The sequence below is a fragment of the Festucalex cinctus genome, chromosome 8 (genome assembly GCF_051991245.1).
Source record: "Festucalex cinctus isolate MCC-2025b chromosome 8, RoL_Fcin_1.0, whole genome shotgun sequence".
Lineage (NCBI taxonomy): Eukaryota > Metazoa > Chordata > Actinopteri > Syngnathiformes > Syngnathidae > Festucalex > Festucalex cinctus.
The window spans coordinates 17,763,963-17,789,263 of record NC_135418.1 but is presented as its reverse complement, the minus strand read 5'-3'; the positions used below and the strand labels follow the sequence as shown (position 1 = coordinate 17,789,263).

The following is a 25,301-nucleotide window of genomic DNA, read 5'->3' as shown; positions in this document are numbered from 1 at the left end:
AAGTCTGCTGGGATAAGCTCCAAAACACCTGCAACCCTAATGAAGATAAATGGTGTCGAAAATGGATGGATATCACGTGTGGGATATTTCTGTAAAATTGCTCCACATGCAGATTTCAGTGGGAGCCCAACAAACGAGTTCACCTCTTGTTTAATCATCTCCTAACTCCATATATCTCCAGGCTTAATGGTGACATCATTATTGCTCATAGTTACAGCAACGACTTTAGGATTAAGAACCACAGTGAGTCCTTGCTAAAAGCAGTTAGACCAAATATACTTGCTCAATTGGTCCTCCGCTTTATTAGCTGCAGCAAACATCACGCATCAGAACATGCACCATGCTGCAGTATGCTTAAGAACCCCTACTTCACCTTCCCACTGATGTAATGACTAATAATCTGGTCGCAAATGCAGACGGCAGGAGGGAATGGCGTCAAGGTCATTTGAGGGTAACTTGAGAAATGCCACGACTCGAGCCACTATGGGACATTCATGTTTTTGCATTGGCGACCACTTTTACAGAAGCACAAAATTAACGCGCATTAATGACGTCAACCGTGTTGCAATGTGATAACACCTTCCACATTTGACTTGAGTGCATGTGCGTGCACGTCACAATAACAATGTCAACAATCCTCCATAGTCGATAGTTGGCAGCGCGGATTCAACTTATCACGTGGAGCGCTTATTTTGATATAAAACATTCAAACGTGGAGTGAATGTGCATGCAGCAATTAGGAAGTGTCCTTAAAAAGTTCCTGAACACATCTTATTCATGTCAAGTTGTGCGCATGCAGGTTCGCCATCACATTATGCATGCAAAGCACAGGACACGCGGCACTACTGTACCTGGTAGCTTAAGATGCTGTCAGGTTCTTGGACGGGCATGTTGGTGGCCTTCGCTTTGACCTGGAAGATGGAAAGGTGACACTTTCTCCGGCTTGGACCTTCGCTTTGTCGCACAGGTCGTTAGGACGAAAACAGTCGAGAGCAGGTCATTTCAGCCGCTTCGGTTTCTGCTAACATGTCGCGTGTCAACATCTCTTCCGCATGAGGAAAATGATATTGCACATCCTCCGAGTGTGATGCTTTCCCGGCCGCTGTTTCCAGCTCCCCCTCCCTGCGCTCTCGCGCTTGGTCCTGGCTGTGGGAACAGGATGCAGAGTCGGTGTAGGACCAGCCAATCACAGCTCAGGATGCAGAGAGCGGTCCAGTCTCAACCAATCGGAGAAAAGGAATCAGCAGATCAGCCAATGACAGGGCAGCTGAATAGGGCTGCAGCTACCCAGCCAAACAGAGACGATTACAATTTTATTGATTCTCACCACAAAGTCCACTTACAATAAATCACATCCAATTAAGCTACTTGTATAAATATTAAGTATTGCATTAACATTCCAGTCTATTATTTCGGTTATAATAAAAACCGTACAGTACTTTACTTTCCAGCCATACATTTTGTTTAGACCGATTATCATGTGCAGGTCTTTTCAATAAGATTTATAGAAGCTGGAGTGCCCATAGAAAGCCAATGGAACACATGCGGAACATAATTATCGTTGCCATCAACATTATTATTTAATTACACATCCGCTGATGTAGAAGCTGCTCACCGGGTAATTTCAGCACAAATTATGCTTATGTTACTCACCGTACATCCCATTAGCTACACCAGCAGAATTTAACGATATGCAATACAAGATAAATGCCATTTTAATAAATAATGTGAGAAGCATGGCCAAATAGCAATTTATTTCACAAAGTATTAATGTGGCTGGTTGTATCATGTTGTTTCTAATAACTCATTTTGGCCGACATTTTAGAAACACCTCTCAGTAAGTATGTTGGGGAAAATAATGCTTTCTCTGGACTACATTAAGTAATCAAACGGAATTAACATGACATGAACACGAATTTCATAGTTTTACCTTTGTATATCAATTGTTTCACATTATTATTGTTACAACGATTCAAACTATTAACTATATAACCATTAAATCCTATCAAAACCATCATAGTTAACAAGCCTTTAAAATAAAGTATGATGAATGCAAACACTGCCCCCATGCGTAAATATGTGGAATTACACAAAGTAGGACATCACATGCAGCTCATGCACCTGTTTGACGGTGACGAATTGGCTTGAATACGTCCTGTGCGTTATTCGACGATCAGACGGGATTTGTTGTCACAGATGATGAGATGACATTGAATCAGGAGGTGACCAAATGAGCAGGTGTCAAGTTCTAAGGTGTGTCGCGCAGGTCTCACCGCCGCCGGACACCTTCGATCCGAAGATACTTCGTCCAGTCCAGCTCATTGCGTAACAGGTTGTTTCTTATCCTCCTTGGCTTTCTCCTTGAAGCTACACTAACTTGATACGGTGTGTGCTTGCCGATTGTTATGCTAGTGCATATATTAGTGTATTATGTGAGGCATATATGCATGCGTTGTTTACTTGTGTTTTTTGTGATAAATGGGTACCTGCTGTATCCTCTTTCTAAATTCTTACAGAACAAACTCCACAGCGCCTCTGCGATTGTCTTGAATGTATACTACTTGTCACAAATGTAAACATTGTCACAACAACATGCTTTTAGTTTGTCCGCATTTTTAAAAGCAGATTTTTGGACCCAAAAACGAAACACTGCAGTTTTGAGCCGAGAATCCTGAATAATGTCAGGTAAGATTGACCCACCATGTTTTCACTGATGGCTTGCTTGCATTTACATAATAATTACTTGCTGATTCATCCATTCATGTATCATCATCATGAGGTCGTCATTATAAGCTGCGAAACTGCATCGCTTAACAATTAGTCATGATAATTTGTGACATTTTCTAAATGTGTACACAAGCAGAAAAGTTTTTCCTGCTCTTTCAGGCATGTCCAATATGCAAAACCAGTCAGCCTAAATCATCTCAGGTTTGATAAATCACATTACACATGCTAAATGCGTCTATTAGCATATGCTCAACCCACAACACTGAAAATTAATTGTGCTGCAATTTTGCATTTGGCAAATGCGAAACTTGGTTGTGCTCGGTTAGAAAATCAGTACGCAATCAATTTTGTGCTCGTACAAAACTTTCATAAATCAGACCCGAAATTAAAAACATCAACTTGACCTTTTGTTCCAGACATGGCACAAGCAGACGTTCAGGCACTTTGTAGCCTCCCATTTACCAAGCTGGAGAAGATGAAAACAGCTAAAGCCCTGGTAGAGAAAGCTGTCAAGGTCATTAGAAAGTCAAACTAAACAAATCCATAGTATGGCCTGTGTCCAAACTTCACTGTTTACTAACCACCCCTGTCCATGGGTGTGTACTTCACTCATGTTGCTTTTGCAGGCGCAGAAAATCTTTTCAATGCAGGGACACTATCCTGTGATCCGTGCCGGCCTACGGGCCAGAGGGTGGGTGGAACTTTATTTGACCAACGCATGCTACGGATTGTCTCCCGGCCAGAGTGATAAGGACAAGGATGGAGATGATGACAACACTGGAATATATCATACTGACGAGTCAAAAGGTCAGATTGATGACTTATTCCATGAAAAAGAAAACAAAAAAACAAAAACAACATAAGACCCAAACTAATGGTGACTGATTTACTGGTTTAGCAGTTACAAACCCAATCCAGGCATTTGTTTCTATACAGTTTATCCTGCACGGGGTCTGACAACACTTGTACTCAATTTTATACATAGAATTGATCTCTTTCCTGATCAATTTTCAGAGAGAGGGGATCATGGTGAGGAAGATGACCTTGGCGACATGTATAACTTCATGGTAAGAGCACATTCACCAGAAGTGCCAGTTTTGGTATTGACTACTCAAGAATCAAGAATTGATAAAAAAAAAATGGTATCGAACATGCCTACAAGATAGCATAATTTTTTTGTTTGTTTCAAAAAATGTTACTAGATATCACACTTAAAAAAAGCTTCATTGTTAAAAGATGACAAAAAAAATGAGTAAAATCTTCTATTGTTATTATTTTTTATTGATGCAGGCCAAAGTTATGAATGTAAATACATACAAATGTTTAATTGTCTCATGTAGATAACTCATTTTAAAATGAGAAGTCATGGATAATTGTTGCTCAGGTTACTATAAAAGGGGTTGTCACAAAAAATGCTGTAACATCTGAAGATTTTTTATTTATTACATGTAACAATTTAACATTTTGTTAGATTTTAGTAAGGGATTTGCTTTCACGGTGCTAAAAATGATGTGGTGGGCCAAATCTCGCCCTCGGGCCTGAGTTTGACACCTGTTTGCACATAGAAACAGTAAACTTTGCAAAAATAGTTTAGTTTAAAATAGTCTTTTTTTGTGTGTGTACTTCTAAGTACTGTAAGAATTGATTCTTTTTCTGTTTGCAGTCTCGCCTGGTTCGAAACGAAAGGATATTTTTTTACTGGAGCTCACGTTACGATGCCTCCCAGTGTCGCTCCTTTCGACAGGACCAAATAACCAATCACTATGCCAATACTGGAACCTTCACTACCAAGGTCTCCCCTTTAATTATCAAAACACTCAAACTTTTTGTGGAGGCGTACCAGTGACAGTATTTTGTGTTGTCGTTTGAGGTTGGTCTCTGTGTGAACCTGCGTAACCTTCGGTGGTATGACACGGCAGACCCTGACGCCTTCTTCCCGAGATGTTACAGGCTCGGGGCTGAGGATGAGAGAGCCGTATTCATCGGTCTGCTCGACACTGCTGCCACAATGTCCGACGTGACCAGATTTCACATTGCTCTCAACATTTTCTCTTGTTCTGTGTGTGGGGGGGGAAAGAGGACTTCAGAAGGACGGCGTGCAGCAGTCTGCTGAAGCACGTGGTGGAGACGAGCATGAAGGCAACGCAAGATGAGGGGAAAGCGGAAAGTGTCATCTCGCCGGGTAAAGAGCGTAGCTGAATATGAATATTTGATATGCAGAACACAGGATGTGGCCGATGTTGTTTGTCCCCACAGTCAGCGCAGGAGTGATCAATACGGCCTTGCAGAGGTGTCAAGAGTATCTGAGTGTCTTAGCACACAGCGACATTGATGTGACTGTGAAACCTTTGCCATTTGTGGAGGAAAATCAGTGGAATCACTTTCTGCAAAAGTACTACTTGGTTGTGCAGTAAGTCCATTTTAATAACAGCTTTTACGGGTTCACCACATTGATTCTTCTGTTCCAATTTGCTTAATTATTAGGGATGGGCGAGTACTCAGGGATGCTACCGATACCAGCACTACACTTAGACTTAAACTTGGTATTTCTTTAGTGCTGTCAAACGATTACAAATTTTAATCTGATTAATCACACTTTTTAATTTTGATTAATCGCAATTAATCAGCTAAATTACTTGCCTAATATAAAATAAATACAAAATACCATAATATTTTGACAACGCATTTTATTATCTGAATGTCATTTGCAAACATTGATTAAATGCATGTACGCAATTGTATGCATGCGTGCATTGCTCATAACGTAACAGCATCATATCAGTTGGGTACAATTCAGCAATTATTAATTAATGAAACACAAATTACTTTTGTTTTATCTAAAGTCCCGTCAGGGTGTTTTTTTCAGTGAAATTTACCACAGAGCAAATCAACTGGAGTCACCCCACTCATCTTGGAACAACAGGCGTAGGAAAGGCCGTGCATTGACCTAATCACTGACCTGCGCAGCCTTCAATGTAACCATCCGCGGTTACGTTCAAGGCTCAAGCGCGGTCAAAAAAAAAAAAAAAAAAAAAAAGCGATTAATCTGCGTTAATACGTAATTAATGGGACATTTTTTTGTGATTAATTAATCTATTAACGCTTTAACTTTGACAGCCCTATATTTCTTGTATCAAAAATGTAAGTCGTTAAGTGTCACGACGTGAAGAGGTAGGACCCAGACGCAGGATAAGGTAAGCCACCAAGGCAGCAGGTTTATTTCCAGCCAACCAGTGTCTCCTCTCAAGCTGAGAGGAGAAAGGGGGAATCAAAAAGGTGGAGAACAAAAAGCGCTCCACTAGGGAGGAAAAAACAGGAACAAGGCAAAAGGGGTAACAAAAGGCGCTCCACTGGAGGAAAAGGCACAAAAACAAGACAAGGCACAAAAGCAAGGCAAAACAACAAGGCAACAGGAACAAGGAACAAGGAACAAGGAACAAGGAACAAGGACTCGAGGACTGTGGGACGCTTCCATGCACTAACTGTGTGTGACACTTCGGCAACGGAGGGGAGAATGCAGGTGGCTTTTATTGTCTTGGTTGATTGGTGGCAGGTGGACATGATCATGGGCGGGGACCGGTAATTAGTGAACTGCAGGAAGGGCAAGTGACCTGGGGTGCGAAGGGAATCAGAAATTCAAAATAAAACAGGAAACATGACTATGACAATAAAGGCCTGTCACGCAGGTGGCGGCGTGACATTAAGTAGGGCTGGGTATTGCCAACAACCCCACGACACGATACGTATCACGATACCGGAAGCCACGATACAATACGTATCACGATACACCAAATTTGATCTTAAAGGCTATACGTATTCGGATATATTACATTCAATTTACTTGCATTTTTATTATAAATGTCATTTGTATACCTAAATGAAACGTCTATTATGCTGGATGGCAAAAATATTTTAGTTAGCAGCTCTTCTGGTTTATACCACCAACCAGCATGCCTGGTCTAAATGTGCATGCACTGCAGAGTAAGACAGACACACTGGGAAACTTTAAATAGGCATGGGCTGATATGAGTTAAAATATCAAAGTATTAAAATTACAGCTCTAAAATGTATTGGAAATATTTGGGGAAATAAAAACAGCATTTTTTCCCCCATATAACACATTCTATTTTGTTTTAAAACAAAAATATAGAAAAATGGTACATTTAGAAAGTATCCACATTATCCATTTACTGGTGGGCTTTGTTTTTAAAACAGACTTCACACGTACACTTTTTTTTTTTTAATAAGTAGTCTACAATGCAAACTAAACACCCAAGGCACTCTTGTCCCTTTTGTCTGCTCTCCCACTCCCCTCCTCTGCTGCGCTCATGTGACACGTGGACTAATTGAAGGAAATTAACTTCAGACGCCGCTTGTTAAGTACATTGCAAGCTGAAAAGCCCCCCGCACCTGCTGCCCCGCAAGCTTGCTTTAACTGCCTATTTAAAATTAATGAGCAATATCAATTCTGACGCCTGCGTATCGATACGTGAATTGTAATGAGGCCCACAACGACGTATTGCCATATTGATTTTTTGAGCACACCCCTGGCCTTAAGTAAAACAAAAAAAAAAAAAAAAAAAAAAAAAAAAAAAAAAAAAAATGAATTAACAGCCTTTATGAACTTCAATTGAGCAGCTAGCGTTTTAGCATGCACATAATACAGTAGGTTCATGTCTGTGCGTTAACAAGGTTAAAACAGCTAACCAGACAAATATTCTTTGGTTGTGTTTACCTTGGGCCCCAAATGACTAGCTACAGCCCTGTGCTATGTGCCAGTGATATCACAAGCTAGCTGCCATAGCCGAAATGTGATTCGCGGCTCGTTTATTGCTGAAGAAGGCAGCTAGTAGCCGAATATATAATTCTGATATCAATCATTTAATTGTGTGTAGTAAAGGTGCATCGATCAGAAGTAGTGCTGATTTCGTGGACCGCTGCCAGGACATGTTGGTCCAATTGAAGGAATTTTGTCCTCAGCTGGACACTGATGGAGTCAATAACATCTGGATTATCAAACCAGGCGCAATGTCGAGAGGAAGAGGTGAGTGAGGCTTGTACTGTATACAGTATTTATATACGGAAGGTCCAGGTAGTGTAATCCCATTGAATCTGAATCAATCTATTATTATTATTTTTTTTTTTTACATGCTACCATTCAGGTATTGTTTGCATGAATCGCTTGGATCAGATTTTGGCGCTGGTCGAGTCAGACAGAGCCATGGTGAAAGATAGCAAGTGGGTGGTTCAGAAGTACCTGGAACAGCCTCTGTTGGTCAAAGGAACCAAGTTTGACGTGCGTCAGTGGTTTCTTGTCACTGACTGGAACCCTCTGACCGTCTGGTTCTACAAGGAGTGCTACCTGAGGTTCTCCACACAGCCGTATTCCACAAGGAAACTTGACAGGTACGAACAATGACTTTACATTTCATCACTGTTAGCATAAAAGCTAGGTGTGAATTTTGTCTTTTTTTCTTTCTTTTTTTTTAATAAATAAAGCGATACTACTGTTAAGTCCACACATGGGTTTGTTGTTTTACAGGAAATGTTAACATAGCTAAAATTCTGAAAATAATATTGTGCTCTCTTGAACTACAGTGTTGAAAAATAATGGCTTATGTGCTGATTCTGCCTGACAACTAGTTGTAAATAAGGACATTCCAGAAATGGAGGACAGTTTTGGCAGCAAAATTTTTGAAAAAGCAGGCTTATTTTACAATATTTTCCAGTTTTTCAAGCGAGTTAATGGGTAATAAACCATCATTCGCAAAATTATAATTTAGATTTTGTATGACTCTACGTGGAGCATGTTTGCAGTGTTAGCTGCTATGCTAACAGGTCAAGACTCGAGCAATCTTAGCTTTAAAAAACAGACTTCTTTTTTTCTGATATGTGTAACAGAGTTACATATATTTGAGTGACACTCTGTTATAGCTGAAAACATTGTAAAAATATGAAAAATTGAAGTGAGAGAACATGCTAGGCTGTTAGCCGCCATGCTAACAGGTCCAGAACAAACTTAGCTTAAAAAAAAAAAAAAACATGTTTTAAATCTTTTTAATGTGTAACAGGGTTACATTGGTTTGAATAACATGCTCTGTTATAGCCTTGAGTGACACACTGTTATTACTGAAAACAATGTGAAAATGTGAAAAATTGAAGAAAGGACTTACCTTAATGTACGCACATGTTCAAACAGTTAGCTTGTCATTTCTGCTCAGCCTTTTTTTCTCTAGCTGAAAAGGTTTTGTTAACAGGGTTACGTTATGTTGAGGACTTCAGAGCATATTGCTCATGGATGATTTGAAATGTAATATGTGGGAGACAGAAATTGTTCTCCAATGTAACACGGACAAAAGTGTCATTTTAAATCAGCACTCACTGTCATTGTCTTCTCAGCTCGGTCCATCTTTGCAACAACGCCATCCAGAAGCACTTCCAGCCATCAAATGAGCGCCACCCAGGCGTGCCCAAGGACAACATGTGGTCCAACACCGATTTCAAGGATTTTCTGCAGCAGCAGGGCCGCGAGGCGCAGTGGGACACAGTGGTGGTCCCGGGTATGCAGCAAGCTGTGATCCATGCCTTGCAGACAGCGCAGGACAAGGTGGAGCACCGCAAGGCAACCTTTGAGTTGTATGGTGCCGATTTCATGTTGGGAAATGATCTGAGGCCTTGGCTTCTTGAACTCAACGTCAATCCCACTATGGCCTGCACCAGCGTTGTCACATCTCGCCTCTGCCCCGCCGTGCAGATGGACACGCTGAAGGTGGTGCTGGACAGGCGAAACAACCCCAACGCTTCCACGGGAGGCTTCCAGTTGATCTACAAACAGGTGACTAAATATGTCAAGTTTACAAGGCGTGTACAAAGAAAAAAAAGAAAAAAAAAAGACAAAGCCATTTCAAAGATGCCCAGGTGTATTTTATTATTATTTTTATATATTTGGGTAAGTTTTACGATGAACCTAAAAATTTTCAACATTTACAGGTGAACTAAATTTGACTCTCTAAACTTTTGAATGTCCAACTGCACGTGACTATTCTCATACAAGTGTCAATGAAGTGTCAACTCTACCAGCTCCCAATAATCTCATTTACCTGCCGGTTTAGTATGAGCACCTGTGGCTAAAGCTAAACTATGGCAGGGTTTTTACTTTCTGGGCCTCGATTTGCCACCTCTGGATTGGTTTAATTTAGGGTAACCAGACGTCCTAATTAACTCGTTTTTTATTACACAAGTTTGGTTTTTGCCCATGTGTGTGTTAATCACACAGTTGCCATAGTGATTCATAAGATAAACCCATTAAAATTGAATTTAACTGTTGAATTACTTACTTCCAAAATCACATTTGCGTTCTCATTTTCACATTCATCTCATCGTAATCGTTAGCAGTACAGATTTGCGTATCAAGCGTTAACCGGAGCCCACTTCCTGCTTTCGCATCTAAGAATCATGGGAAATGTAGTCCTACTATCCACTGCAGTTGCCAGTCGTCGGCCAGTCGACAAACGTGGAACTTTTTTGCCGTATATTTCAAATGTTACGATGCGTGTCGGGTGAAAGGTAAATGGCACAGCCAACTTCAAACAGCTATCGAGACAGAACAAAAAAGGTTGGATAATGGTGAGTGCATTTCTTGGTAATAGTACTTTTGAGGGGCGGCACGGTAGTCGAGTGGTTAGCACGTCCGCTTCCCAGTTCTGAGGAGTTTGCATGTTCTCCCCGTGCCCGCGTGGGTCTTCTCCGGGTACTCCGGTCTCCTCCCACACTCCAAAGACATGCATGGCAGGTTAATTGGGAGCTCCGAATTGTCCCTAGGTTTGCTTGTGAGTGTGGATGGTTGTTCGTCTCTGTGTGCCCTGCGATTGGTTGGCAACCAGTCCAGGGTGTCCCCCGCCTACTGCCCAGAGCCAGCTGAGATAGGCGCCAGCAACCCCCGCGACCCTTGTGAGGAATAAGCGGTCAAGAAAATGGATGGATGGATGGATGGATGGATGGATGGATGGATGGATGGATGGATGGATGGATGGATGGATGGATAGTACTTTTGAGTGTTTCAGTACTTCTTGTCCAATTTGCTGTTGATCCAAGAATTGACCAATTCATTTCGTGGTTCAATTAGGAGGACTGGAGCAATCACAGAAAGGCATAGAAAGTGATTTTTCTTGAAAATTTGTCCAGATCAAACACCTGTTGTGAATTTTTGCCATTCAGCTCCTTTTACAAAAGTAAGTTGCACAAAAACTACTGAAATACTGCTCAGGTAGACGGTCAAATTAAGTTCACTTGTGGAGGTCCTATTAGTACATTTTAGGTTCATCCTAAAATTTGACACTCAAGCTGAACATTCTTAACTTTTTGCGAGTTAAAGTCCTGGATATAAAATCAGTAGAAATATAAGTATTTTGGTCACTGAACATACCTTGTGTGCATTTCTTTGTGTTTTGATTTCTCGCCCTGTCAGCCTGCAGTTGAACCCCCGCAGTTTGCTGGCGTGAAACTGATAGTGGAAGGAAACCACATCAAGAAACCGAAACCTACAAAGCGCAGACCAAGGGTTAGCTCTACTAGGCCTCGCTTGACCCAGTCCGCACGATTCCACGCTTCTTTCAAGGATAGTGAAACGATGGGTGAACGTCTAGTGAAGTCGTGCGAGAAGCCACAAGAGGAGCCGTCTTCGCAGCAGACACCTTCGAGGAACGGACAACAGGAAGGCGCAGTGGTTAACAATGCCGGTTTGGTGCCGGAGGAACAAGCGGTGGAGGACCACGCCGAAGCCAGGAGAAGACCCCAACGTTTAGGTGCGAGTTGTGGTGGCAGTGGTACTGCACTTACCCAACGAAGCGGCACCTTTCCTCGCACCACCCAGCCTTGCAATGTTTCAAATGTATGTAAATCTCCAATTAAACCAAGCCATGGAGCGCACCTGTGGAGGTCCTTCCTTCCCGGGAACTTTTCGGAGCCTCGTTACCGGCCCTCACTATGGGCCTCATCTTTCACTCGGGATCAGCTCCCCTTGCTGCGGCTCACAAGCAATATACTGATGGGCTATCCAAAACCTTCTATAGAGACCTTTCTTATTGAGTCGAGTTATAGACTCCACAAGCAGCGTTACATGCACAATATGTCCAGATATAAATGACAATGCGCTTGATTTTTCTCCCCTTCAAATTTGATAACAAAAATATATATTAAATACACAGGCCACTTGTGTATTTGGCATGCAATCACAACATAATAGTTTCCATTAAAAGACATGTGCCTTTACAAAAATAAGAATGCTCAGTTTTGATTGACAAGTGAATTTCATATATAAATGCACTACAGCTTAGAGTGAGGGGCAACATTTTTTTTTTTTTTAACTGCTCTTCCGTGTTCTATTTTGGGTCTTGAAAACATGGCTACAATTTATATAAAAGAAGCAACAAGATCTTCAAGCCAATTGTACTGTACTATTGGAGATTGGGAAACAAAGTGTCGGGGTTCTATTTCTCCACCAGGGAGCGCTACAGTCTCAGAAAAATGTTTTCAGCACAGGACATAAAGTTGTTCACTTCTTAACACAAGATGGCAGCGTAACCTTATCGAATAGTTACAAAATTGTTATGAACTGAACGCAACTAATAAACGTCTTAAATGTAAATAACTTGACGAGCATTTAAATATACAATCTAAAATTAAAATTAATACACCACGGGGCGTAAAGCCTCTCGTCATGGCAGCACATGTATCAAATATCAAATTAGACACAATTGAAATCAGCGTGAAAATGATGTCCCATGACAGGAGGAATGAAGGCGACTTCTGTTCTGAGAGGATGATGGGAAATCACCCTCACTTTGGAGAAAAGTGCTGACGTACGTTGCACTGTGTCAAAATGAATTCTTTCTCACTAGTTGAAATACAGTTTATACTTGTAGGCAAACTACCACTAGTTGACAAGTAGTAACCGTGCTCAGATTTGCCTCACTAGTAACGTACAGTACTGTAGTTGTCAGCATTCCCACATATGTTGTTTTTCTACAATAGGCCTACTTGTTATAAACCCTTTAAGCAATTTAAGCACTATGTGCTAACTTCTCTTTATTCTCACTAGTAAGACAATTCATTGCAGTAGTAAAATGACTTAGTAGTCTTACAAGTAATGTTTTATTGCCTTCCAGGAAAAACTGCACGAGATGACAACTGTGCAAGTGCCTCCTAGTAGCATGAACTGTATTTCTACTAGTGTGCCTGATAGTCATTCTACTAGTTTTCTGAAGTGTCCTCCAAGTGAGGTAAAAAAAAAAGCATAGTAGTTTATAGTCGACCTATTCAAGCTCAACACTGTTGGGGCATTGTGAATTTCTAGGAACGTTGCAAACAATGGAAGAGACAGAGTCCTCGCGTTAGGTAGGAGATCCGTTCCTACGCTAGCGATGTAACCCGAATTCCAACTTCAGTCGAATTTCCCCATTAAAGTCAATATTTACATCAAAATAATTTGCATTAAAAAAAATCTAATATACATTAATAATAATAATAATAATAATATGCTGTATGACTGTCTGACTGAAGCCTAAGTCTTTGCCGGTACCATCTTTTTATGATGTTTAGCTTCGTTTCCATGGTAATTGCTTTTCTTTTGGATGGACCAACATTGATAGAAGACGTAGCTTTCTTCTTCTTTGGTGACATGAGCTGCTTTTCCATCAACAAGCCCAGGAACTTTGAGTTCTGGGTAAAGGGAGTTCTTGGTTGTAAAAGTTCAGCAGGGAATTTAGAATTGTGTTTCCACAGAGTCTTCGAGTTCTCGGTAATTAATTCAAATGAGTTTGATTGAGTCCAGCCGATGTAAAAACACCCCCAAGTTTGACTCATCAGCCATGGTCATTGCAGCCCGCCCCCTCAAAGCTCCTGCCTGGCTCAACAAGACCCTGTTGCTGAGATAGTACTTGGATGCCTCCTGGGAATTTAATTACTCTGGAAATTGTTGTTGGTAGAAAAACGGCCAAACCAAATTTTACCAAGATAAACTGAAAAGTTCTCCAAAAGTTCCGGCCGTGGGAAAACCCCTATGATGTGGAAAAAAGGGGGCGTAAAAGCCAAGATATGCTGCATTCGAGGATGGTCGGAAGTCGGACATTTCCGAGTTCAAACCAGGAAGTGTGTACGCACTGTATGGGAACGCCCCCTTGAACTCAGAAATTCCGTTTATGAAGTCAAAAAAAAAAAAAAAAAGGCCCCGACTTCACCCATGGACTACAATGTGATGCCACTCTGAATTGCAAAACACAATTTATTCGAGTATAAAACTAGATAGCTTTCTTCATTCATAAATGTTCGACATAACTCCACATAAAATAACGTACATGACAGTATGCCGCTATCTCCCTGCATGAAATTATATGGTGAGCTACTGAACTGTATGAAATGGTTTTGAAAAAAAAATAAAATAAAAAATAATAATACATGAAGCAAAATTGCGAGCAGGTAAGTTTACTGGAGGTCAAAATGAATTTTGGTGGACCAAAACAAAAAACAATTTACCGCTATCCGCCATTTTGGTTGTTTAATTTCGCCTCAAACGCTTTCAGTTCAGAACTGAGGAAAACCATCTCATATATCCGACCATCCTCGAATGAACAATGCTCCCACACGTGACAAGCGCTAGCACTACCTATGGGCTAAGCAGCGGACGAGGGGAAAACACTGTGGGCTATATGGCGGATGAGGAACCAAAATGGCGGACGGGGCGGTAACTGTTGTAAAGTTGAAACCCCTTAGGTCGAGTGCGCCTTAACTCGAGGACTCCCTGTATAGAAAAATAGTGTTGGGAAAGAGCTGAAGATGTTATACTATCAAGTGGATTCTGTTAAAAAAATAAAATAAAATCTTATTTTGTCCCGCGTTTTGCCACTCGTGTAGACTATTACAGGGCACGCGTCCATCAAATGAAGACACGAGGCCTTTGCAGCAGTATCCAAGCATGTGTGTTCTCTTGCACTTCTATTAGTAGCCACAGACGGTTTATCAGAAGGAGATCCGGGCTGTGAACGCACGGTTACATAAGTGTGCCTCTGTAACATGAACGTGCTGGGCCTGCTGCACCAGCTACACCAGAATTGCGTCATGATGCCGCTCTTACAACATAGGAGTCCAATAAATTTTCCACAGGAAAAAAAATACTTTATTAATACACTTATATAATGTATATCAACATTTATAGACAAAATATGTACAAACAGCAATCATCTTTCACGTAGGTCCCAAAATATAAAATCTCAAGTACCTCTCTCTATTAGAAAACTAATCCTCTGGTAAAACGTTTACATTCACTTCTCTTCCCCCTCACTGCCACGTTCTGGGATTCATATGAGTTACAGAGCATAAAACATCTGAGAGTTCTCAGCTTTTCACAAGTAAAAAGGCAACAGCAAGAACAAACGCCAGGTTTGACTTGAGCAGAAACAGATGTTGAGTATGCAGACCAGGTCCAGCACTGTGCTACAGTATGTACACACTCTGAGTACGCGTCCTTCGTCCTAGCTCTGTGAACAGGTATCAAAAATAGAAATGTACAACAAGTCTATCCACAATAATTACATTAAAATCCATACCAGTGTGAACGAGTGACTTTGCATTCAGCACGGTCATCACGGTGTCGGGACTTTTTGAAGCGATAACGGTGGCGGTGGTGATGACGGACGGTAGGCAACAAACTTTGGGTGGATTCTTAACATTTGGTGTGACAGTTTTTTGTATATAAAAAAAATGTTTATCACAAAAGCTCCATGAAATGCGCCAGTGTTGTCAGCGTTTTTGACTCGAACAGCAGCATCTGAAACGTCTTTCTTTACATTCAACCAAGTGTGCGCGTGTTTTTGTGTCGGGCAGGTCCATTTGTATGGAAATGTGGAACCAATGTGGAGTAAATATTTTTTGACTGGCAAATACATTTAAACATAATTGTAAATACATTCGAACGTATATACATACAATTGAACTTATTTCCAAGTATGTCAGAACGTATCAACTTTTTAGCTACAACTACGTTCGAACGTGTTTACATTACTTACGACGTACTCCCCACAGTAATCACGCCATTTTAAAATTATTCAAAATTGTGTTGTTACCTCCAGCAACGGACGTGCGTTATGCAAGTCGGCTCGCCGTCATGTGCATCACATTTACGACAAGTTCCGCTTTGCCGTCCGTCAGGAATAAATGTCCGTGCGGAAACACGAAATATTAGTTCCGGCAACTTCCGGGTGTCGCAAATATGTTTTTAAAAATTACTGCACACGGTAGTTTGACGTAAATTTCGACTTTAGCGGTGAAATCCGACTTACGCGGGAATTCAGGCGTTGTTGCCACCGTAGGATGGAATTCGTTCGTAACGTGAGTACTTGTAAATACGTTACTGTAAATAAATTCAAACATATTTACCAGTCAAAAATCTTTACATTAGCAGTTCCACGCTTCCGTACATTTGAACTTAACATTCAACCATTTTCATCATCCACACATGGACCATTTCGCCACCCCTCTCTCATGAATTCCCCGATGAGAAGCAAAGTAGAGAAACGGCTTGATGGACTACAGGGCTCAGTCATTTTCCCTCTCCTAATGTATCAACTCAGCGGCCATGTTGTCTCAGTCATTGGTTTCCAGGTTGAGGGGAGGTACCTGCTTCAGTGCCTGTAGGAGAGCTGGGGAGTCCATGGGCGTCTGCGATATGGCCGGAGCTGGAGAGCCTCCCCTTGGAGACGTGACCATTTGCGGTGGTCTCTCGCTGGGAATGGCGGTGGCGGAGCCGCCCATGCCGGGGTACAGCATGGGCATGGCGCCCGGGTACCAGCATTTCTCCAGCAGAGGCAGGTAGGTGGCGGCAGAAGGGGGGATGAGGTAGAAGGGCATGCAGAGGGGATGTGGGGGCGGAGGCGGATGGTTGGGGGAGACGCTCATGTAGCTGCCGTAACCGCTGGAGGAGGACGAGGCCGACGATTCTCCACCCGAGAGCATCTCATCCTCGGACGACTCCGCCCGGGCACGTTTGTACCTGGGCTCGTCGTCTTCCCGCTTGACGTTGGAGCTCTGTCTCTCCGCCGCGCTCCGCTTCATCGGCCTGCCCTCCTGGCCGAAGTAATCAGGACGCCTCTGCGTGGCGCCGCACTCGGTCTTCTCCAACTCGCCTCCGTAGCCGCTGTCTGTATCAGTGTCGCTGCCGCTCTGCTCGCCGCTGGGCGGAGCGTGCGCCCGCTGGATGACCGGCACCCGCCCGTAGCCCTCGCTAGGTTTAGGGGGCAAGCTGGCAGGTGTCTCCTTGCGGGTTTGGTGCTGCTTGTATGCGGGGATTTCCTCAGGCGGAGGGCTGAGGGGGGAGCGGGGTCGCTTTGGACTTTGGAGCACGTCAGCAGCTAACTTGTGAAGGTGGTTGATGACGTGCGATGGTGCGAAGTCGCCGTCGCTTTCGCGGCTGGCCAGATACTGAAGAATCTCTTTGGCGCACATGTGGAAACCGGAGCGGAACATTTCCTCCGACTTCTCTTGGCTGACAATAGGTTGCTCTGTAAACACAGCAAGATGCCATTTTTAGACGTTCTCCAAAGTAACGTAACTGGTAAAGGGCTGAGCTGCTCAGTGTGACACCAAAATGAAAATGCATCATCATATTAAAATATATATATATATATATATATATATATATATATATATATATATATATATATATATATATATATATATATATATATATATATATATATTTGTGTTCTAACCCTTTAACAGACATTTGCTAAAAATAAATAAATTTAAAAAAATATTCATACACTAAATAAACTTTCATTATTACTACAAGTAGTAATAATATTTAATTTGTACAAATTAAAACAAGTATAATATTTGATTTTGCCAATTACCTTTCTGTATTGATTGATTGGTTGGGAGAAGTCACATGGTTCCACTACCTTGTAGTGAGGCGTGGATTTATATTTAAATTAGCAATATGGTTTTCCAAAAAAGTGTTATATGTGACTTTTGATGATTCCAACTTTTTCCTCGAGGGCCGCATACAGGAAAAAATAGGATGTATGGACACCTTTGGATTCATTCACCTTTTAATACAAAAAAATTATATTGTTTATAATTTGTAGCTATTTAAATAAAACTGCAACACAAGTGTTTTGTTACGAGGCGAGAACGCAAATTTTGGGGTGGTCTGCAGCCCTGTGACCCACTAGAAAATATTCGCCCCTGTTTTATGGTAATCTCCACAGTGAGGAGCAAAACAGGAGAGATCTGTCGAAATTGGACATTTTTTTTTTAGGATAATTAAGTGGGCCTTGACAAGGAGCAGAAAGTGGAGGAAACCATATTTGCTTATTAGCTTAACTCATTTGCTCCCAAAACGTATAAATATGTTCTATTTTAAATATTACCATGCTCCCAAAGACGTATAAATATGTTCTATTTTAAATATTACCATGCTCCCAAAGACGTATTTTTAATTTTTTGTTTTTTTTGTTTTGTTTTTTAGTAGTTGCAGTGCTTCAGGCTGTGTCAAATGTTATTTTGAGTTTATCCTGTGGGCCACTAATAAAATGGAAGGCAGACAGAAAATAGCCCCCAGGCCATAGTTTGGACCCCTGTATTGCTCTTTTTTTTTTTTTTTTTTTGTCGCCTATTTCTGCACATTCACTGGCTACTAAAAATCCATATGTCTAATTTCACATGCTGGCTATGCTCTATGCACATTTTGAACTTGTATTTTATTATTATTATTATTATTATTATTATTATTATTATCATTTAAAACCTTTAAAAAAATCATGTTGTCTTGGTAGCTCTCATTTGAGTGTCAGTTGAAATACTGTTTTGTCAACATTGCTGGCGATGAATGCGGTTTCCTTACCGATATGCATGCCGCCCTGCAGGGCGAGGATCTTCTGCTGCTGCTGCTCCAAAAGAGTGCTGAGCGTCTTCACATGTTTGAGTGTGAGCTCCAAAACCACAGCCTTCTCCAAATGGCCCAACGTCTGCCAGACAACACCACTATTATCAGCACATTCTTACAAAAGGTTTTCATATTAGATGACATGCTCCCATGATAAATCCACATGTAACCCTGTGGCGTTGAAAGAGAAGGCCCATTCTGATGGGCCAAATGAATGCAGGCGCAGCCAATGTAATGATAGTGGCGGCCCACTAGGTGGCGCGTTAACAGAATGAATCTCATTACTAACAAGCAGAGGCATTATATAGATTAGAGAGCGAGAAAAAAAAAAACTTACCGTAAGTTTGAGGTGCTCCGGCAACAAATCTTTCAACTGAGCGATGCATTCGTTTATCCGATCACGTCTCTTTTTCTCAATGAGTCTATGAGGCAGTTTGTAGGTCTCCTAGGAGAAAACGTCACAAAAGTTAGCGGCATGTTTCCCCCCCCCAACCCTGAAGATTCATGAGCAGTTATGTCACAGCAGGAATGAGGTCAAGCCTTTTTGCGCTACAGTACAAGACTGCTGCCAGACCCGTTTCTCTCACGCCCTTCACATTAACGCTACATTAATCTTATTGCACTATTGTTTTCCAATATAAAACATACCTTGCTTTCCTCTCCTCTTTTCATACCCCGCCTGGGTTTGTACGCGTACATAGGGAAATCCATGCTGCAAAAATAAATAAAATTAAATACACATTTATAGCTGTCGTATTCAAGTTACATGTTTGTTTGTTTTTTTCTTCTTTTTTCCCCAACTTACCCGTGCATGTCTGCTAGCTCAGCCTTGGAAAGAGGAGGAGGTTGCGCACTTGGGATTCGCTCCATGTTCTTATTTTTACTTAAATGCGATGCACCCGATTTGAAATAATTAAAAAAAAAAGTTACGCACCTAGCGTCTTAACCCCCCCGCCACAGTCAAATCTGTCATTTACAGCTGACGATGTTTGTCCCCTCCCAAGCGTTGAGAGGCGTCTCGGTGGGTCTTCCACGCCTTGCGGGTAAGCAAAGGGAGTTTGGGCTGAGGGTTCCACGAGAGAAATAAACTCTGTCCGCTTGTCCGCTCAGCCTGACCCAGCTCTGTCACATGAGGCTCACGTGTCAAGCGGCGCTGTCTTCCCGGCGTAAGCACCGCCCACTCGCTCCAGACAAGGCGCCTGAGTGGGCGGTAGGCGGTTGACGTCGGCGTATGGGCGGGGCGAAGCCGATCCCGTGTACCACCATGCTGAAGTGTATGGAAACAAGACAGGGAGAACCACGACGAACGAAACGTGCTGAAGGGCGGCAAATCCGCACGTCCATCTTTTGTGACGGATTTGGACAAGAGAGAAGCGTAAACATGGTAGCCACATATGAAAAAGTACTCAATTCACAGGAAAAACAAATCACCTTTTTGTAAAAAATAAAATAAAATAGATTTAGAAGAAACTGACAACTCCCACGTCTTCTTCCACCCCAAAACGCACCATCATCAGGTCATTTTTATCCTCATTATCAAATGGAAGCTACCACTGAGCTCCCGTGCAGACACGTGCACCCGTGCGTGGACGAGTGTTTGTGTGTTGTCATCATGAGGCTGTGCCTTGCCGCCTGTCACGTTGGTCTCCTCATGGCGCACACAGAGCCTGCTGAGCCGGCTGAGCACATTCAGCACACGGCGGCACCTGCATTCAGGCTCCAGGACATCACTTATCCACACCCTACCCCGTCAAAGAAACAAAACAAAAAACAAAACAGGTGGCCTTCGCGTTCATGCATGTGCACACACATGAAAAGTCATCATAGGTAAGGAATTATGCAACAGGTGCTAAATTGCTGTGACGTTTGAGCAACAATCGGCAGCCACTATGCACTATACAACGATAATAAAGCTTTGTTTTGAATGACATAATTGAGAGAGCGGTATTATTATACCTATATGCTATGGATTATTGTGTTGGGGTTTGCATTGCTGCCATTCTGAGAGTTGTTTTTGTTTACGTAACTTGCTACATAAAAGAAAAATAAATCTAAACAGATCGCAGTGTGGTGCTGTTCACTTTTGTGGATTAGATTATAAATCAGATGACTATAACCTGGCTCATTAAAATTCTTTTCTATATGGCAAACTACTACAAAATACTCCCAACATAATGTATGTCCATATGCATATATTATAAAAGCACATATACTGTATAATAAATGGGTAAATAAACAAGTATATGCACAAAAACATGTACACAATAAAAAAAAAAACATAAATACCCTTTGACCCTTTGGAATTACCCGCAAAGCTCCAAAAAAAAAAAAAGGGGGGGGGGGGGGCGTTTGCAAAGAACACACAAGACAGCACATAATCATATCATGGCTAGCAGACAGAAAAATGAATTTGCAAATGTATCAAGACATTTTGCAAGTAAACTGAAGGTCATCTGTCTGCTAATTGAAGCTTGACAGAAGATGAGTGATGGCAGAGGACAACGACCCAAAGGACGGAAATCAACAACTCCGAAAATGGCTAAACTTTGTACAGTAGACATGAAACGCCCAAAAATTCTTTCAGACTATTGCGCAAGATTTGATTTGTGGAAATGTTTGGTTGAGGTTATTGTGCAAGGAGCAAGTGGTTATCAAATTTTGATAACTGGTCGCCTTCTTTACAAACACAAAAGGTTCGCATACTTTTTCCACCCTGCACCGTAACCTGTATGTGAGCATGGTTACATAACTGTTGTGCGGTATTAATTATTAAAAAAAAAAAAAAAAATCTATTGTGACGTGGATGAAGATCAAATCAAATTTTACGCACACGCAAACAAATCTTCTTTTAATCTGTTCTATATTTAAAGTGGTTATACAATCTGCCCAAGAAGTCACCGCCGATGGCCTCTTTGGGGCTCAGAAATTCTCTATTATAAAAATTAGTTTAATATTAAGCCTTATGCAACAATTTCACATTTAACCAATTAAAAAAAAAAATACACATCAGTTTATCAGCACCTGAAATATCTTCACACATTATATTTCTGATTTTCCCCTGTCACTTTTCTTCACAATTCATTTCTACAATTCAGTTCAGAAGAATGTTTTATATGCTTTTTATTTAAATAAACGCACAAGAATGTACAATAGAAAAACAAACCACTTACTATAAAAGTTTTTGGTTAAGCAGCACTGCAAATTTTCTCTTTGTTTATTTCCCCCGCACCAGCCCGCGTCACATGCACTCGTTCATTCTTTTGTGGAGCTATCAAAAAGTTGCTAAACAAAAAAAAAAGTGACACAGATCAGTGTTCAGGGCTAAATTAATTAGATGGGGTTAAATAACTATATGCCGATGATAATACGTAATAGACCAAAACAAATATTTGGGTGGGGTGACTTGGTTCTTTCTCGTTTTACATACACAGTGCGGAAGTCACATGACTTACATGTTCTAAGAAATCTACACAGTCTCATTTAAGTGTCCTGGAGGAAGTTGTTTAACAAAAAAGAAAAAATAGAATTTATAATCATCACCCTTTGTAAAAATACAGTAAACTTCTCTTTTCTTTCTTTATTATTATTTTTTATATAAATAAATGATATTACAATGATAAATATAAAAGTAAATCACAAATCCCAAAATGGTTTTCCCTATACAGGCATTGCATATTGTGAAGTACTCTTATTGCTGTGCAACGTGTAAATTGAAGCAAACCTGCAACTCTCATGTGACCTGAGTTTGCTGCTGCAATATGGAGATTAAAACCCCAATGACAAGGCCACATGAAGGGAATTCTCCCCTAGCAACAATTGGCTGAACTTTGGCACGCTGTCAGAGTGGTCCGCTGCCAAAAGCGTTTAGGGTAGTGTTTTCATCTCCTAAACCGACATGGTCGGCTTCGCAGGCACTTGGTGGACACTACACACGCGTTACAGTACAAAAACTCAACAGACAATGAAGAACATACTTTGTATGTACTGAAGTTGTGCCTGGTGACATTATACAATCATTGTACCTCCTCAACCTAAATGCACACTGGTAATTGGCATGTCTATTGAACAAATGAACCTTAAGTACTGTGCAAAAGGACCTCAAGCAGGTTGCTGTGGGTTGATGTTCATGTGAGGAGGGTGACCAAGAAGACCGATCCTCTGCTTCTGCTTCCTTTGCTCTGTCATCTGCACAGGAAAATGAAAAGAACATTTTTAAATATGTGAATGGGAACATTGTGGCCAGACACTGAAGATGATCGTGCCGGCCTTTCTGAGCACAGTTAGCTGAGTGTCAGACGCTGTTTTAGCCTTTTATAACCTTTTGTGTGTTGTTATACTATCGGATGAAAGTTGAGTCAAAAAAATATATATACAACTCACCATAACACCAAAGGTAGTTGTATCTAATTACCTTCAATGAGCTGACCAGTCCCGTGCTCCCACTGGTATGAGTGTTCTAAGATTAGCAGTGATCAGAATAGCTCAAGCTAACAAAGCTAACTGCTATTCTCATCCATAACTAGCTTATTTTTGTACCCTCAGACCCGTGCAGATGTATTAAGACTGTCGCCATTTTGCTGCTCCACACAGCGTTATAATCTGGCGATGCTCGTCGGTTGAAAAGTTGGAAGTCTTCTGTGAATTGGCCAATTTAGAGATGTATTAGTAAAAACACGTGATTAGCGATTCGTTTAGCACATTTAATAAGTTACTGTTTGTTAGCCTTTTGGATTTTTGTTTAAGTTCCATAAGTGAGGTGATTTAACGTTCTCCATAATTCCCTCAGAGATCCCTTTTAACGACATTAAAAATAGGAAGAGATTTCATTTGTCATTCTTCCGTGAATTGCACTTCTCTTTCGATCTCACCTTCTGGTTCAGTCTCTAAATGTCAAAACTGTATACTGTACTGTCATTGGCTGGTCTGCATGTCAATCATTAGAGGTAGCTGAATAGCTGCTCCTGGAGGCACCAAAGTCCAAATGGAAGCTCAGAGGGGATTAGGCTTTTCCTGTCACTGTTCCCAATCTATGGGATGACGTCCTGGTGCACATTTGAAAAGCCCCTTCTATTGTGCATTTTTAAAAACTGCTTTATTCATTGGCGTTCACCACGGCACGAGACTCGAACCCTTATTATTATTATTTTTTGTCTTTTTAGATATTATTGCTTTTAACATGTTCGTTGTTTTCAAACTGTCCAATATTCATTCATACACTCTCTCACTCACAGCCCCTCTCCCTCTCACTCACAGCCTCTCTCACTCAGTCTCACAATCTCTCACTCACATTCTCTTTCTCTCTCTCTCTCTCTCAAAGTCTCACAATCTCTCACTCTCTCTTCTCTCTCAAAGTCTCACAATCTCTCTCTCTCTCTCTCTCTCTCTCTCTTCTCTCTCAAAGTCTCATAATCTCTCACTCTCTCTCTTCTCTCTCAAAGTCTCACAATCTCTCACTCACAGTCTCTCTCTCTTCTCTCTCAAAGTCTCACAATCTCTCACTCACAGTCTCTCTCTCTTCTCTCTCAAAGTCTCACAATCTCTCACTCACAGTCTCTCTCTCTCTCTCAAAGTCTCACAATCTCTCACTCACAGTCTCTCTCTCTCTCTCTCTCTCTCAAAGTCTCACAATCTCTCACTCACAGACTCTCTCTCTCTCTCTCAAAGTCTCACAATCTCTCACTCACAATCTCTCTCTCATAGTCTCTCTCTCTCTCTCACAATCTCTCACTCACAGTCTCTGTCTCTCACTCACAATCTCTCACTCACAGTCTCTGTCTCTCACTCACAATCTCTCACTCACAGTCTCTGTCTCTCACTCACAATCTCTCACTCACAGTCTCTGTCTCTCACTCACAATCTCTCACTCACAGTCTCTGTCTCTCACTCACAATCTCTCACTCACAGTCTCTGTCTCTCACAATCTCTCACTCACAGTCTCTGTATCTCTCTCACAATCTCTCACTCACAGTCTCTGTCTCTCTCTCACTCACTGTCTCTCTCTCTCTCTCTCTCTCTCTCTCTCTCTCTCTCTCTCTCTCTCTGTTTTTAATATGTAGCACTTTATTTCCAATGGAAAGTAGGCCCATATGAACACTATTTGTGATTTTGCCATTATTATTATTATAATCTAAAAGTGTACTGTCATGGAACGTAGAAACTAGAAATAACAAAACATACATGCACAGTAGACAGTCACATTATTTTCTACCTGCTCCTTGAGCTCAGTCAGTTGTCCGGACAGGTTGGCCACCAGCCTCATGGTGGACTCCAACTTCTCCTGTAGACTCCTGATTTCGTTTTGCTCGCCCTCTGCGTCACTGCTCACCAGTGACATGGCGCGCATCCTTGGAAACCAGTCAAGGTTGTGCTCCTGTATGGAATAAGTAGGATTTATGAGACTTAGTTTTAAGAAAAATGTGCCATAATGTCGCTTTGACAATCACTGGTCACTTCATTTGGTACACCTGCACAATAATGTGACAAAACTGTATAAATTTACAAAGAACACCACTCTGTCTAGGTTGTCAGAGAGGTCTTGATTACATCAGATTATTGAACAGTTGTGTTTGTAGATTGTAATAGTGCAGAGACTAGATGCATTCCATTACGCTGGCAGGTTGTTGTAAATCAAATTATG

General features: G+C 41.4%; 4 protein-coding genes across 14 annotated transcripts in view; 1 reads left to right on the top strand and 3 right to left on the bottom strand.

Moving 5' to 3' along the window:
• slc4a8 (solute carrier family 4 member 8) overlaps positions 1-1,153 on the bottom strand; it is a 28,226-nt gene extending 27,073 nt beyond the window's left edge. For both annotated transcript variants that reach the window (XM_077528495.1, XM_077528496.1), the window contains exon 1: positions 852-1,153. In XM_077528495.1, coding sequence (XP_077384621.1) covers positions 852-890 — 39 coding nt within the window. In that variant the 5' untranslated portion in view covers positions 891-1,153. The remainder of the gene's footprint in view (positions 1-851) is intronic.
• Positions 1,154-2,095: 942 nt separating this feature from the next.
• Positions 2,096-12,317, top strand: LOC144023264 (tubulin monoglycylase TTLL3-like). Its single transcript, XM_077528497.1, has 13 exons — positions 2,096-2,385; positions 2,626-2,685; positions 3,144-3,241; positions 3,354-3,534; positions 3,742-3,794; positions 4,391-4,519; positions 4,598-4,712; positions 4,805-4,909; positions 4,984-5,137; positions 7,623-7,771; positions 7,890-8,133; positions 9,127-9,562; positions 11,195-12,317. The coding sequence occupies exons 2-13, from the start codon at positions 2,679-2,681 to the stop codon at positions 11,870-11,872; spliced, it is 2,349 nt and encodes a 782-aa protein (XP_077384623.1). The 5' UTR covers positions 2,096-2,385; positions 2,626-2,678; the 3' UTR covers positions 11,873-12,317.
• Positions 12,318-14,876: 2,559 nt separating this feature from the next.
• Positions 14,877-20,404, bottom strand: LOC144024052 (class E basic helix-loop-helix protein 40-like). Its single transcript, XM_077530093.1, has 5 exons — positions 19,470-20,404; positions 19,313-19,376; positions 19,002-19,109; positions 18,623-18,746; positions 14,877-17,279 (listed from the first exon to the last, which is right to left on the bottom strand). Exons 1-5 carry the CDS (start codon positions 19,532-19,534, stop codon positions 16,366-16,368), a joined length of 1,275 nt encoding a protein of 424 aa, XP_077386219.1. The 5' UTR covers positions 19,535-20,404; the 3' UTR covers positions 14,877-16,365.
• A 1,363-nt stretch (positions 20,405-21,767) lies between these two features.
• LOC144024216 (inositol 1,4,5-trisphosphate-gated calcium channel ITPR1) overlaps positions 21,768-25,301 on the bottom strand; it is a 65,192-nt gene continuing 61,658 nt past the window's right edge. For all 10 annotated transcript variants that reach the window (XM_077530361.1, XM_077530362.1, XM_077530364.1 and 7 more), the window contains 2 exons: positions 24,873-25,034; positions 21,768-22,849 (listed from right to left, as the gene is read on the bottom strand). In XM_077530361.1, the coding sequence (XP_077386487.1) occupies positions 22,763-22,849; positions 24,873-25,034 (249 nt within the window). In that variant the 3' untranslated portion in view covers positions 21,768-22,762. The remainder of the gene's footprint in view (positions 22,850-24,872; positions 25,035-25,301) is intronic.